General features: G+C 59.8%; 1 protein-coding gene across 1 annotated transcript; it reads right to left on the bottom strand.

Annotated features, from left to right (window-relative positions):
- Positions 1-1,540: 1,540 nt before the first annotated feature.
- On the bottom strand, positions 1,541-13,976 carry LOC119094434 (uncharacterized). The gene is made up of 4 exons (XM_037217493.1): positions 13,912-13,976; positions 11,455-11,603; positions 2,060-2,243; positions 1,541-1,662 (listed from the first exon to the last, which is right to left on the bottom strand). The coding sequence occupies exons 2-4, from the start codon at positions 11,593-11,595 to the stop codon at positions 1,541-1,543; spliced, it is 447 nt and encodes a 148-aa protein (XP_037073388.1). The 5' UTR covers positions 11,596-11,603; positions 13,912-13,976.
- Between the last annotated feature and the right edge of the window lie 1,791 nt (positions 13,977-15,767).

Genomic DNA, 15,767 nt, shown 5'->3' with positions numbered 1-15,767 from the left:
CCCATCCTGTCTCGCGATCCAATCTCTAGCCAAACATCTGCGCTGCACTGACTAGCGGGGTCTTGTATCCACCGCGACACCACGTGCCGACAGGGCCCTTCGCTCGCGTGTGCCGCGCGCCGCCGGCTCACGCCAGGGTTCAGCGGCCTGGCCGCGGCCCGGCGTCCCCTCCCTGCGCTCTCTCCCCGGGTAAGCTCGGAGAGCGAGGAAGCGGAAAGGAGCAGGGTCCGGCCGCCGGACGGGTGCCGCCGGAGCCGGGCCCCAGAGGCGGCCGGCTGATGGGCTGAGGCACGGAGCAGCGCCCTCGGGGACTGGGAGGAGACCTGCCGACTCGGAGACGGCTGATGGGCTGAGGTACGGAGCAGCACCCTCGGGAACAGGAACCTGCCGACAAGGAGACGGCTGATGGGCTGAGGTACGGAACAGCACCCTCGGGGACAGGGAGGAAACCTACCAACCCAGGGTCGGCTGATGGGCTGAGGCACGGAGCAGCGCCCTCGGGGACAGGGAGGAGACCTGCCGACCCAGGTACGGGTGATGGGCTGAGGTACGGAGCAGCGCCCTCGGGGACAGGGAGGAGACCTGCCGACCCCAGGACGGGTGATGGGATGGGATACGGAGCAGCGTCCTCGGGGACTGGGAGGAGACCTACCAACCCAGGACGGCAGATGGGCTGAGGTACGGAGCAGCGCCCTCGGGGACAGGGACCTGCCGACCCGGAGACAGCTGATGGGTTGGGGCACGGAGCAGAACACTCGGGAGTGGGGTTGGAAAGGGGGGGGGGTCATCTGTCAGCATCGCGACTCCGGAAGGGGTGGCATCACGAGTCATCGCAACCAACGAGTCAGATCCAGTCACGCCAGTCACGAGTCAACACGAAAGCAAGTGATGAAGACCACATTTTTTTTTTGTAGAGAATACGGTCTCCAGAAGGCCATGGCAGAGCCAGCAAGAGCCAAGGGACCAAGCAAGGACAGCCAGGAACAGCACAGTCCAGTTCGTGTTCAACAACCGAAACCGAAAGGATGAAACGGCGCGGTGCAAAGGGTCATGCCGAAGATGATGCGTTGCTGGTGTACCGGACCGGCGAAGCACCACTGCACTGGGAGAACAACGGGCGAAGTTTTTAGGAAGAATGCCGAAAACACCCCTTAGAGACGTCTGAAACGAGAGTGTCGCCGTGCGCTTCTCCTGGGCACATCGATCTATCAAATCAGCCACTGGGGCGACCGTCAGTGCTCACCACGTTCAAGTAGCTATCCTGATAATGGAATTTCACAAATCAGCTCCATTTCACATGCTTTCTATTGAAAATCCCTGTAAAGGCTAATATTTACCTTCGCAGCGATCCTTGTGACCAGCTCCGTCTAGTCCCGACATTCTTTCATCCTAATATAAACACTCAAACGGGCTGCAAAACGTCTGCTGGATTTACACCACGCTCAAGTCAAGACACCCCAAACATTGCAGTCTGAACGGCGCCGAGCCGACCCACGACATCACGCCCCGATCGCCTCCGATCAGACGTCCACGGCTCGACTCACCCGCGCGCTGCTGGCGGCGGCCGCAGCTCGGGCGACGCTGGCCTCCGAGCGTCCATCTCCTGGCGCAGACCCTCGCGACGGGCGGCACCCCCGTCCGCATCACTGTCCATCACCACCACTGCCGGCCGGAGCGGCACCGGCGGCGGCGGCGGCGGCGGCGGCACCGGCGGCGGCGGCGGCGGCGCCGACGGCGGGGAGCGCCGGCCGTGCGCGCCGGCGCCGCGCCGCTCGGCGTCCTCCTGCCGGTACACACTGTCGATGACGCGGCTGATCGTCTCGGACATGCCGATGGTGACCTCGACCACGCCGCTCCCGGCGGCGGCGTCCCCGGCGGCGGCCGGCTGCGCGGCCGGCGGCGGCTCGGCGCCGGCCAGCCGCGGGCTGGCGCTCTGCGGCCGCGCGCCCGGCGGGCCGTCGGGGCGCTGGCTCCTCTCGAACTGGTTGGTGAACCAGAGCCGCAGCGGGTCGCCCTGCCGGCCGCTGTCGCCTTGCGCCTTGGTCAGCATCTTCTCCACCACGTTGTCCGACGATGCGCGAGAGCCGCACCTCGGTGGTGGGAGACGTGGTCAGGTTGAGCGGCTCCATGTCGTCGGTTTGTCGGTGGCGGGCGCCGTTGAAGCCGTTGGCGGCCGGCGGCGCCGAGTCGCCGGTCCGCGGCAGCGCACGATTCGTGAGGTCGCCGGCAGGCGGCGCGGACACCTGCCGGAGGCGGGGGACTCGTGAGCCGGCTGCGCAGACCGTGAGACGTGCTGTACGGCTCAGTCACGCCGGCGGTGCGATCGGGAGGCACAGATTGGTCAGCCATCGACGGGTGCGTGCGGTGAAGGGAAATTGCGACGCGTGTTACGCGAGTTGAGCATCGTTGTGGCATGCCAATGCAGAACAAAAACATAAAAAACAGCTGTTTGAAAGCCACGGACAGAAACGCTACCGCGTTTACACATCCAACAAACTAGGAGTTTTCATGTGCCGCACCACCTAAGCAGCTGTTGCAGCACAAGCAACCAATAAAATACCCCGGGATCAGCCTTCGCTGTTGTGGGTGGGCGAGCACACCACACACCCTGTGAAGTGCGGTGGGCGAGCACACCACACACTACGTGTAGTGTGCTGGATTAGCACAGCACACTCTGTGTAGTGTGCTGGACGGGCACACCACACACTCCGTGTAGTGTGCTGGACGAGCACACCACACACTCCGTGTAGTGTGCTGGACGAGCACACCACACTCCGTGTAGTGTGCTGGACGAGCACACCACACACCCGCGCAGTATGCCGGACGAGCGCACCACGCACCCCGTGTAGTGTGCTGAACGAGCACACCACACACTCCGTGTAGTGTCCTGGACGAGCGCACCGCGCACCCCGTTTAGTGTGCCGGACGAGCACACCGCACGGCCAGCTCGCGCTCCCGGCCGCGGCGGCGCGGGCAGGTCAGCCGGCGGTCAGTTCGGGGCACGAGGACGGCAACCCCTACCTCGGAATCCTTCCTGAACTGGGATCGGATTGAGGTTAAAATCTGGCGGCCGGCTGGGGGCGCTCGATCTATCCGCATTCGCCCAAGCGGCCGTCTGCCGACGGCCCACATTCCTGGCGGCACCAGGCTCTGCCGGCCGTAGTACCGTTCCGCGGGAATAAGCGCTGGTCTAACCGGTCCATTCCGGTCGTTTTCCGGCGTTTCTCGCCGTCCCGCGGGCAACGGTTCGCGGCGGGACGGCTGCATTGGAGCGTGTGGCGGAGGGCAATAGTGGTCACTGCCGGTGCCGGCGACCTGTACCGCACCGAGGCGACCAGCACCCGTTTCGGGGGCGCGCAAACTGCGGTGCCTCTTCCGTCGTTGCGGCACATGGCCGGGCGCCAGCTAACAACAGGGGACAGCTTGTTGCTGCATCGTGTTATGGGCGGCCACGGCGGGTGCCGCGCGGCCTCGGCCTGCAGATGCGCACCATCACAGATATGGCAGCTCGGTAATGTGCGTAACGACGCAGTGTCGCTCGAAATTGCAAAGCTCCCAACGAAGCTTACGAGCGCTTGACGGCAAGTTGTACGCTGTTAGCCTGAGTCACAAGAAAGCGTTACAAGAGATAAGAAGCAAAAACTTGTTGGGATTTGAAATCGGGAAGACAAATGTGCGTCGCTTGCCGAAGACAGTATCTGTGCGACAGCTGGTGACTTCTACAACCTCATAGAGGTTGTAGAAGTCACCGGTTGTATGGGGTATGAGGTTGTAGTCGCCGGTTGTATAAGTATGAGGTTGTGGTAGTAGATCCCGGTGACTTCTACAACCTGAGGCTGTAGAAGTCACAGGGTTCAACACATTCAACATCTGGAGGCGACTTCAACACCTCTAACGGACACCACGGCGTCTCAAATGATATCGGCAAAGCAGGTAAACAACGCCATACCAACTTAAAAGCGCTGACAAGACCACAAGATAGAGATCACATCCACTGAAAATCGCATTTCCGCGGGAAATGGCTGATCGCCGGTATAGCCCAGCCTCAGCCTGAGCACGGGTCAGGCACGCCCGTCCCTGCGCCGGTCATCTCGGCCGTGCACCCACTCCAGTCTTCCGGGGTTTGTGCGCGCTCTGTCGGTCTTCCAGCCGACGCCAGCCGGCGATCGATACAAGGCGAGCCCGCGGCGTGCAAAACACGGCAGGCACTGATCCCGAGGCACCCGGAGCCGGGACAGCGGTGGGGCAACGGCAGGTCAGCAGGCCCGCATCAGGGGTGACGGCAGGTCCGACGCTGTGCCCCCGGAACCGGGACAGCGGTGGGGACAACGGCGGGTCAGCAGGCCCGCATCAGGGGTGACGCTGCGCCCCCGGAGCCGGGACAGCGGTGGGGACAACGGCGGGTCAGCAGGCCCGCATCAGGGGGTGACGCTGCGCCCCCGGAGCCGGGACAGCGGTGGGGACAACGGCGGGTCAGCAGGGCCCGCATCAGGGGTGACGCTGCGCCCCCGGAGCCGGGACAGCGGTGGGGACAACGGCGGGTCAGCAGGACCGCATCAGGGGTGACGCTGCGCCCCCGGAGCCGGGACAGCGGTGGGGACAACGGCCGGACGGCAGGCCCGCATCAGGGGCAGCGGTAGGGCTGACGCTGTGCCCCCGGAACAGGGACGCGGCGTGGTCACTACATCCCCTGCTAGGAGTCGCCGCCAGGTCTACATGGATTGGTAGGAGGTTCGAATAGATGGTGGCAAGACCCGGATAACAGCTGCAGTGCCAGGACAACGCTTCAGAAAGTTCTGAGAATAGAAGAGCCCCATCAAATATGGGGGAATAAGATAGGAACACACGCGGGCAGGCTCGAGGTGAGCACGGAAAGGTCCGGACGAAGGGTCGAGGGGTCCAGACCACTACACTTACGGGCGGAGAGGCCTGAAAATGCGCTGTGGCCCTACGAAAACACAGGATATGCGCGAAATACATGCGTCAACTCGTGAGCTTGAGTCCAATTCAAAATATGAGTAATGTTGTCTTCTATCTCAACTACCCGTGAATTCTACACCAAACCATCTAATTGACAATATATGGTAAGCTACCTAAAAACAACATTTAAAGTTGAACTTGAATGAAAAACGCAGAGTTCAGTTTAAGCTCCGGTTTATTAAACGTTTAAGTCCAGTTTAAAACTGCTTGTGTCTACTTGCTCTCGTGTCCAACTTGAGTTCGAGTATGAGTAAGAGTGGTGACAGTGGTGAAAGCGGTGAGAGAGGGGGCCCCATTCGCCTGTAAGATACGTCGTCGTGGGTCTGAAGCTGAACCAGATCCTGGACGCACACTGAACTATGCTTGACGACGAGAGGACACTGACGGGATGGCGATGACGAGAAGACGAGGACGAGGGCAAGGACGAGAGGATGACAACGAGAACGAGAACGAGAACGAGAGGACAAAATCGAGAACGAAAGGAAGAGAAAACGAGATAACGAGATAACGGGAGGACGAACACAGGGACAAGAATGAGATGACTAGAACGAGAGGTCGAGGACGAGGGCGAGGACGAGGACGAAGACGAGAAGGACCAGAACGAGGGGGCGAGAACGAGAGGACGAGAACGAGAGGACGAGAACAAGAGGACGAGAACAAGAGGACGAGAACGAGAAGACCAGAACGAGGGGACGAGAATGAGAGGATAAGAACGAGACGACGGGAACGAGAGGACAAGGACGAGCCCGAGAGGGCGAGAATGAGAGGACGAAAACGAGAGGACAAAGACGAGAACAAAAGGATGAGAACAAAAGGACGAGAACGAGAGGACGAGAACGAGAGGACGAGGACGAGAGGACGAGGACGAGAGAACGAGAATGAGAGGACGAGAACGAGAGGACGAGAACGAGGGGATGAGAACGAGAGGAAGCAAATGAGGGGACGAAAACGAGAGCAATAGCGGGCAAGAACATCGCATATCTATAATAATAATACAAAATGGTGGTAAACGGTTACAATGTCACAGTCAGCACTTCGGCGCCAATAAGTTAAGTCTAGATAGAGTGTTGGGGTCAAGAGATACTGCAACAGACAGGTCAGGCCCTGATACCAATGGTCCGAGACTCCGGGCACCGCCAAACAGAAGGGCGCGCGCTCTACCGTCTGAGCAGGGGCAGCGCAGATCACGGCCACCAGCCGGCACACCTGCTGGCACGGCCGCTGGGCTGCGTCTGGCCGCCCCCGCCGAGCTCTGTTCGCTCCGCGCCGGTGCACTGCGGTCCACGCAGGGGCGTTGAGTGGACAGCCAGCGGTGGGGAACAGTCATGGGATGGGGCAGCACATGAGTAACCGTGCTTAACTGTGAGCGCATCATCCGTTTTCTGCTGTCGTTGGCAAGACGTCAGCCTCCGAGTCAGCGCACAGCGACGCCGACGAGATGCCACAGGACTCGGCTGCAATGACTGCTGGTCAGGCGGCTCAGGGCGAATGTCGGTTGATGCGTAAGAGGCGGCACGCAATAGAGACGATGCCCCCTGGCAATCAAATGTAAAAAAAACCTATAAGTTCACCAAAGTTCGGTAAATCCGACCTTTTGGCTGAAATAAGTTTTTCCAATAATCAAAGAAAGCCACGCCCCATCGAATTATGAAAAAAACAGGACAGCAAACTAGAAAAGTAGGAAACCAGAAAATAAAAGCTGCAGAGCGAAGTTTTCAAAACGCAAATGTGGATACCCGCCCTGAACGTCGGGCGGCTGATGGCGCATCGAGGTCCCTGGGGAGACCAATCAGAAGACCAGCAGCGACACAGCGCTCGGCAAGCCTAGTCTTGACGAGTGAAGCGCTAGGCAAAGACGACCAGGGGGAGGACACTGAAGCAGCGGCCACCGAGGTGCTTAAGATCAGCTTGCCTGATTTTGACCTGGGAAAGTCAGATGTCACTATGATTCGCCATTTGCCGCGGAAAGATTCGTTGATTCGAGCATTCGCTCACAAACAGAACATGAGAAATTGACTACGTTCCTGAGCGATCCGCTCGCGGAGGCTGAAGGCGAGACCTAAGCAAAGCTGCTCGCGTAAAAGAAAACCGAAATATCTGGTCCGGCCGAGGCCGTAACAGGATTCCTGAGTTCAAGCGGGCGAGGGGCCCGCCCCCGGTCAGGGCGTTCTGCGTGGACCATATGCGCCGGCTCACGCGAGCTGGAGCCGCCTCTGCGTCCGCCCCGAGGCCTGAGGTGACCGGCGGGAAGATGGACGGCGCAGGCACCGGTTCTCCAGCGGCTGCCGGCCCCCGCCCCTCTCCGCGGCCGCCCGACGGCCCTTGGCCCACACGGGAGGGGAGCTGCACCTGCCGGCGGGGCGGCGGCGGCCGCCCCGCCGGCCTCCAGGTCAAGGTCGGCCGAGGTCACGCCGGTTAACATGTCAAGGTCGGTCAGGTCAGACCTGAGGCGCGAGCAGCGACACCTGAACTGCTCACCCTCCGACAGCACGTCAGCCAGTGTCAACGTCAGTCTTCGTGCGGCTCGGAGGACAATGTCAGTCTCCAGGGCGGTGGACTGCATTTCTGTCACTGCCCATACAATGGACTTTTTCAAAGTTTTCTTTCCTTTTTGAAGACCAGCAGAAGTTTTCGACGCGATGAGAAGGCGTGGTTCCGGAGCTCAGCTAAATATGTGGGTTAATTTTGCCTAGTCGTAGCGGCAGCCATACCCAAGAAGTCAACTCCATTTTTCCGACACAAAGCTAGATCAAAGTCGAGTACAGTAAAAGAAAATCGTGACAAAAAAGGAAGAAAACCTTGCAGGCCGCTGTTTTCTGTCCCAGGCTCCGCCCCGGCGTTGAGCGTTTGATACTGAGCTTCTTTCATCCTGCTGCACGTGTTTACGTAGCTTTCCTTTTGAGCCTGTGCGCGTTCTACTTTGATTGTTTACTTACGTCTGCTATTTGCTCTCATGTGCGGTACGGAGTGTGATGAGCTACAGATTAGGCCACGTAGATGATATTGTCGATACTCACAAAAAACATGCATAGATACGCATTATGTGTTGCTTTGGTGTAAAAATCATGATCATTGCCCGATGCTTACCATCATCATGCTGAGCATTGACGACGCAATGGGCAGCAACGACGGGCAGCAATGATGGGCAGCAACGACGGGCGGAGCTGGTTCCGAAAAACTGAGGCTTTTACGTGATTGAAGGCCCATCATTGCGATATGGCCTTATTTGCAGGCGGTCCACTGCACTGGTTCCGTACGGCATACCCTTCCACGGGAATAGGGAAGAGTCTGTTATTTTTGTAACGGTACCAACAACAATAAAATCTGCATTCTTTTTAACGGGGACTGGATTTAAAAGTGAAGGAAATTTCCAAGGATGAAGGCAGGCAGCTATTTTGAGCACTGTCACTGCAGCCAACTCAATTCTTGAAGGTTTATATTTATAGCTGTGAATCTTATTTATCCACGTAATGGCCGCAGAAGGCGATCCTTCACACCTAGATTAGGGAGAAAAAAACAGTTCACCATAAATAAGCTTGTTATGGACTATTTGCTGCCCTAGCAGACATGAGATTCAGTAGTGATACGCATGGATGCCGATTAGCGATGGTTTATGCGAAAATACAGACCTAGGACATAATTTTGGCCGGTGACTTTAATGTGTTTAACAAAAAACACAGATCAAAACCGAGACTGGCAAGTCAGAGGGAAGTACGTAACTACTGTAAACGTAGAAGCGAGGCGTTAAAGGAAAACTTAGAACTCATTTGCAGGATGTGTGACAACTATGACCCCAAAAAGGAAATGATCAGAGGCACGTTGAAAACTTTAACCTATTAGCCTTCTGCCTGTAACCAATAAAATTATGGCAGGCAATGGCTTTACGGTTTAAAAAGCTGGAAACAGTTTGATCCATTCAGACGAGACTGGTGTCCTCAAAGATCGATGCATTGATAAAAACATCAAATTTGCTCTGGAGCGACTGGAGTGCAGAGAGCGCAGTAAAACAAAACCATTTCTTGCTCGATGCAATTTGTTTAAAGCTGCACAAGCTGGATGTGTGCGAACATGATTTTCAGAGCATCAGGTCTCGGGCCCTTACTTCCGACGATTGCTGTCTGTTTTTTACCCTCCTCGAGCGCACAGCGCGTGAATGTATTCCGATAATTTCATGCTCCGGAGCTCCAGATCCAAGGCGGAACACGACAAGGATGCCCACCAAACTGTCTGACTTGGACACAAGAAGGATGCCCACCAAGCTGTCTGACTTGGACACTACGCATTGAGCCGCTGCTGAGAAAAATTGGGACAGAGACGCTATCCGGGTTGTTTCCGTTTTTTTCAGAGACGCTATGTTTTCCGATGCTTAGATCAATTCATCAGCCTATGCTAATGACTTGACGGTGATTTTAGACGGGTCGAAGGACACGATGACAAATGCGGTAACCGTGCTGAATGAGCTTCAAGCAGAAGCTGGACCCAAGCTAAACTTTGCAGAAACTGCCAGTGCGTGAATCTGTTGTTTTTGGATCGTCGGATCGGTTGATTGTTTTTGTTGACGGCCAAGCCGTTCAGAGGAAAATAAAGGAAAAATTAGAGCGACAGGCATTTACGTGTGCGAGTTGGGTGACAAAGCAGAGAACGCAACAAAGGCGCGGGCGCTGGGTGCTCGCGCCCGTCTCCGCCACGGTTCGCCGGCGTACCACCGGCGGACCACTGACGGACCACCGGCGGACCACCGGCGGACCACCGGCTGATCACTAGCGGACCACCGGCGGATCACCGGCGGATCACCGGCTGATCACTGGCGGATCCTGGCGGACCACCAGCGAACCACTGACGGACCACCAACGGACCACTGGCGAACCACTGACGAACCACCAGCGGATCACCGGCGGACCACCGGCCGATCACTGGCGGATCCTGGCGGACCGCAGGCGAACCACTGGCGGACCATCGGTGGGCCACTGACGGACCACCGGCGGACCACCGGCGGACCACCGACTGATCACTGGCGGATCCTGGTGGACCGCAGGTGAACCACTGACGGACCATCGACGAACCACTGACGGACCACTGACGGACTACCGGCGGACCACCAGCGGATCACCGGCGAACCACCGGCCGATCACTGGCGGATCTTGGCGGACCGCAAGCGAGCCACTGACGGACCACCGGCGGACCACCGGCGGACCACCGGTGGATCCTGGCGGACCGCAGGCGAACCACTGACGGACCACCGGTAAGCCACTGACGGACCACCGGCGGACCACCGGCGGATCCTGGGGGAACGCAGGCGAACCACTGACGGACCACCGGCGGACCCTAGCGGACCACCGGCGGCCCACCCACCTCCCGCGGCGCTAGGGCTGCCGCCACTGGGCGCGTCTCGCGCGGCCCTGACTCTGCCCCTCCCCCCACCGCCGGGGGTGCCGACAGAGCCTCGGGGGCGCTGGGCGCAGGTCGGCGGCCGGTGGCGTAACCCGCGGGGCTGCCAGCGCCGGCCGGAACGGCGTGTCGCCGCCTTGATCACGTCAACCCGCCGGGGGTCGTGAGGTCCGCACGGGGATCAACACCGGTGACCTTCGTTCCAGGGAGATCTGTTGGAAACTTGGCCGCCGATTGAGATATGTGAGCGCTAATTGCTGACATCACTGCGATAGTTTAAGCCGTGGTGGAAAAAGTCGCGAATCTGTTCGATCATTGCCGGCTCAATCGATCGCCTTCCCCAAAATTCACGGGCCCGCAGTCTCGAGCATTCTCACGGTGGGAAAGCTAGCCTCTTCGACGCACGCCGTCCCTCCCACCCGGATCCGACCCCATCGCGCCACGCACGGACCACGCTCGGACCAATCACCGCGCCGCCCGTCCGACGAAAACAGAGCCGTCCCCGTCCGCCGGCCACCAGCCGAGGCGCACCGCGCGGCGGCGGCAATGCACACCGCCGTCTTTGTCCGCGGCTTCCAGAGGACGCCGGGGCATAGGTGCGACGGGCGGCCGGCGGCCGGCGGGGCGCTGACCGGGCCGAATACGGTCCGGCCAAGGCCGCCGCATCCCGAGCAGCACGTCGGGCCGTGTGCCGGGTCGCGCCGGCCGCGTCGCACCCGGCACACCCTGCGGCTCCGGCCGGCCGTCGCAGCTACGGTCGCGCGTGACGTTACAGTTACCGGTGCGGCATTTGATGCGGCCGGCCAGTCGAAGCCCGCTTCGGCGGCCGCAGCCGCCGCGCCTCGAGCCACCGCCGCCTCGAGCCACCGTCACCTCAGCAACACCGCACCTCCGAAATGGCAGTGCTTCCGGTTCAACGGGGGCAAGTGCTCGAGTTGATTGCACATCACTGGCAGGCCAGGGGTTTCTCTGAACAGGATTTTGTGCAGGCCAACGGGTAAGAGCAGAACGGGCGCAATCAAGACAGCTAGCGCCGGCCTTGGCCTGTCGACCGGAGGTCGGCCGGCGCTCTTGCCGGGGTCTTACCTCTGTCAGCCCCCCGAGTCGGGGCGGATTCTCCATAAGGTAGCGCTTCTTGGGCGGCCGCGGCGGCAGAGGCGACATAGTGGCCACGGGCTGGACGGCGGCGGCCGGACGGCTGCTGACCACAACTCCCTGCCGGCCCATCGGAGCATCTGCCCGACACACACAGCAGATGTTAGAGACGAACCAGGGACCGCTGCTGACCACGACTCCCTGCCAGCCCATCGGAGCATCTGCCCGACACACACACAACATATGTTAGAGACGGACCAGGGAGCGCTCCTAACCACAACTCCCTGCCGGCCCATCGGAGCATCTGCCCGACACACACACAACAGATGCTAGAGACGACCAGAGACGGCTGCTGACCACAACTCCCCGCCGGCCCATCGGAGCATCTGCCAACACAACACCACAACAGATGTTAGAGACGGACCAGGGACGGTGCTGACCACAACTTCCCGCCGGCCATAGAGCATCTGCCCGACACACACACAGCACATGTACGAGACGGACCAGGGACGGCTGACCACAACTCCCTGCCGGCCCATCGAGTATCTGCCCGACACACACACAGCAGATGTAGAGACGACCAGGGACGGCTGCTGACACAACTCCCCGCCGGCCCATGGAGCATCTGCCCGACACACACACAGCACATGTACGAGACGGACCAGGGACGGCTGCTGACCACAACTTCCTGCCGGCCCATTGGAGCATCTGCCCGACACACACACAGCACATGTAGAGACGGACCAGGGACGGTGCTGACCACAACTCCCCGCCGGCCCATCGGAGCATCTGCCCGACACACACACAGCACATGTACGAGACGGACCAGGGACGGCTGCTGACCACAACTCCCTGTCGGCCATCAGAGCATCTGCCCAACACACACGCCACATGTCAGATGGATCACACAATCGTGAGAGCAAGATGGGACACCACATGGTAACACGGATATCCACATGGTAATACGGATGAACGCAGCGTGACACGGCACCAAAGCACACAGCACACATCAGACCAGTGGGGCGCGGGTGCGGAACACGGCACATCGCAGCGACGCAGTGAACAGCGGGTGCCAGATGTCAGGACCTGATCACAGAAAGGGCAACACAGTAGGACGAGCCACAGCACACGCACGTGAGTCGACCGTGATGCTACGCGGGGCCTTGGGACGGGCCGATTGCGCTGGTTATGCGGCGCCCAGGAGCGTGTCAGAAGTGCCGGATCAACACCAGACAGGGACACAGCGCTTCACACAGCGCATCGCAGGGGGGAGGGGACACAGCGCATCACAGTGCACAGCAGGCTTGCCAGAAAGCAGTCCGATTGGCAGCAAGGAGACAGCACAGACATCGGAAGAAAACAAAACAGTCGGATGTACAACGTGCAGATAGAGCGGGCGCAGTGCTCTGCGGAATCAAGAGCGGTTCAAAATAGCATCGCGTCCGAAATTTCGCTCAAAGGTTTTATGCAGGCTTTTCACCCGCTCAGTCCAAAAACAATGAATTTGGACACGACGGATGAGTGGATGCCAAAACTACTAACTGTGACTAAGACACATGTTCAGTGGGTTGGCTTATGATGACATAATGCCTTCTGTTTCTGATAAAAGCTTCGCTCCAGTCGTCACGTACACAAACACTCAACGAACTGTTTTACACCAACGCAGCGCAATAACACTGGAAGTGCTCTAAAGTGTTCCAGTTGCCCTCAAATCAGTGAATCTATTTGGAGCGCCATGCACTGCACGAGTGGATATTACCCAGTGATTGGCTCACTGTGAGTACCGTTTTAGAGCTGCTACTCATGCAAACAGCCCATTAAAATAGCTTTGCTGAACGATGGGGAGGCTCGCAGCAGAGGGCCGCGACCAACGCCGCTGACACGGTCCAGCGGCGGCGACCCGCTGGCGGACGCGCACCCACCAGAGGGCTGACCTGCGCCTCTCGCCACCCCCGCTCCCCTGGTGGCGGGGCTGGCGCGCCCAGCCACCGCGTCCGGTCGCGCCCACAGGTCGAGGGTGATTGGGTCAGAGATGTCTGGCGGATCAGAGCGATGCGTCAGAGCAGCCCAAAGGTCAGGCTGGTCACGGGAAGGGCTTTGAGGGGTCGGAATGATCAGTGGGTCAGGGTGATTATGATGACCAGTGTGGCTGCAGCCGCCCGAGCGGCTACAGACGTAAGCTAGGTTAGAAGGTCAAAGGGCTCGCGCGTGCCAGAATGGCGAGTGAGATCAAAGGGGGTCGAGGCGTCAGAGTGACCTGAAAGGACGGAATCGTCAGAGGGACGGTCGGAAGGCCACGGGGCCGGAGAGGTCCGCACGGCAGGCGAGGATCAGACGTGTCAGCAGACCAGCGACCAGGGGGACATGAGAGCCCGACCGGGGGGCCCTTACGCCCCCCCTGGCCGGGCCCTCCCCGCCCACCGGCCCCCGTCGGCGGCCCGCTCTCACCAGCTGAGGGGCGAGACGAGTCTCTGTCAGCCGGGGCGGCCAGCAGGGCAGGCGCAGCGGCGGCAGCGGCGGCGGCGGCGGCGGCGGCGGCGGCGCCCGGCGGCAGGCCCCTCGCAGCCGAGCCGTGGCGCGCTGGAACGAGGCGCGCCGTCAGCTGAGTGTCGAGCGGCGCCGCTTCCGGCGACGCGCGCCGTTCCCACGCACCGCGCCCGAGCCCGGACCCGGGCCCGGGCACTGCACGCCACCGGCCAGACGGGTCGGTCCGCGAGGCGCCGGATCGGCCACGGACGGCGCGCTTTCCCGGCACGATCGCGGCGGTGATTTCGGACTGGTGTACAGGTTACAGTTTAGATGTGGCGATAGGGTCCGGTGTCGTGTGCCGGCAACGTGCGAGCAGACGCCTTGCCGACCGTGTGATGACGGGAAAGGACTAGCAATCAGCTGATTGCCAGCATCGTGACCCAGCGGATTTGTCAGCGGCGGACGTACAGACCGACGTCGCAGGCTGACTCGACTGCCGTGCTGAGAAGCCCCACAGGTAAAGCCCATGACACGTGGCGTAGCGCCAACACCGGTCCCCCTGTCTGACCCGGCGGTTTGGGGCTGCTTCACCAGGGGACCCCTGCCGGCTTCCGGTTCCGAGCGGGCCCCGCCGCCGCGGCGCCGGCTGCCGGCCGCCCCGCCGCACTGACCGGTGACGTCAGCGAACGGCGGGCGCCGTCCGGTGGCCGGCGCCGAAGCCAGAGCCGGCCGCGCGCGCCGGCGAAACAGGAAGCGGCCGGCGGGCGGCCGGGCGGCGCGGCATGCTGTGCAACATGAGGCCCGGCCGGCGCAGACGGCCGCCGGTTGCGGTCACGCACCGGGATGATGGCCAGCAACGGGCGCGAGCCGCCACGCGGTCGCAGCAAGACCGTGCGGTGGTTAGGGAGGCCAGGCCCGGAGTCAGCCGTCGGGAATGCGGGTGTGAAATCGGATGGTAATTGTACGCTTATTTATCAGCGCCTGTAATTGCCGAGGTCATTAGCGCGTGAGGTACGGAGGGAGTGTGCTGTTGGTGGTCAAATGCTTATAAGCATGCACCCCTGTCGTTATAGACTAAACGGATCGGTCATGTCGTTCGGTACACGGCAGAGGCCATTTTCAGCGAGTCTACTGCGTGAGTGTGGGGTGGAGCGATCTGGTAGCTACAGGAACCGGTTCATCCCTACTGCACCCATTGGAATTCAAAAACGTGTAACGGAATAATAAATGCTCCCAAATAATGCATACAGAAATGGTGCCGAAGCATGCCGGGCCCACCAAGGACACACTCCGCAACTTGTTCATGGTTGGTATTCCTGGGTGCTTCCTGACCGACTGCATAACAGCTCTAGCAGCGGCGGCGACACCAACTCTCTCCGCAGTCTAATTTTTAATACGTTGCTATCGGGAATGCTCGCTCCCGGCAGCCCGGCCACATCAGTACGATCTATCCGCTCTCGACAGGCGTGTCTGCATTCCGAACAAGAGGTCAATTTCCATCGGTTTGCCCATACATCTGACGCAAGATACTCTCATACTGCATGGGTTAGGGACGCCGCATTAAAAGGCGGCTGATAAACAAATGTGTTAAGCAGTGTAGCTTTTATACTGCAGTACGGTATGAGAGGTCAAAGAAAATTGTTCGATAACAATTTCGAACTACAATGAGTTAAACAAACTTATTCGGCGGAAGCGGAACTGACTTCGACTCCGACTCGGAGCAGCCAAGAGCAATTATGAGTTCACTCTGATGGAGCCGATTCCAATGACGACAGCTTGGGTCTGACGAATTCTATGAGCTCCATTAAGCATACAAAATATAAGCATTTCACAAA

Source organism: Pollicipes pollicipes, unplaced genomic scaffold (assembly GCF_011947565.3).
Source record: "Pollicipes pollicipes isolate AB1234 unplaced genomic scaffold, Ppol_2.1 Scaffold_4002;HRSCAF=4701_pilon_pilon_pilon, whole genome shotgun sequence".
In the NCBI taxonomy this organism is placed as follows: Eukaryota; Metazoa; Arthropoda; class Thecostraca; order Pollicipedomorpha; family Pollicipedidae; genus Pollicipes; species Pollicipes pollicipes.
Note: the sequence above shows the minus strand (reverse complement) of the source record. Positions and strands in the feature narration are given on the sequence as shown.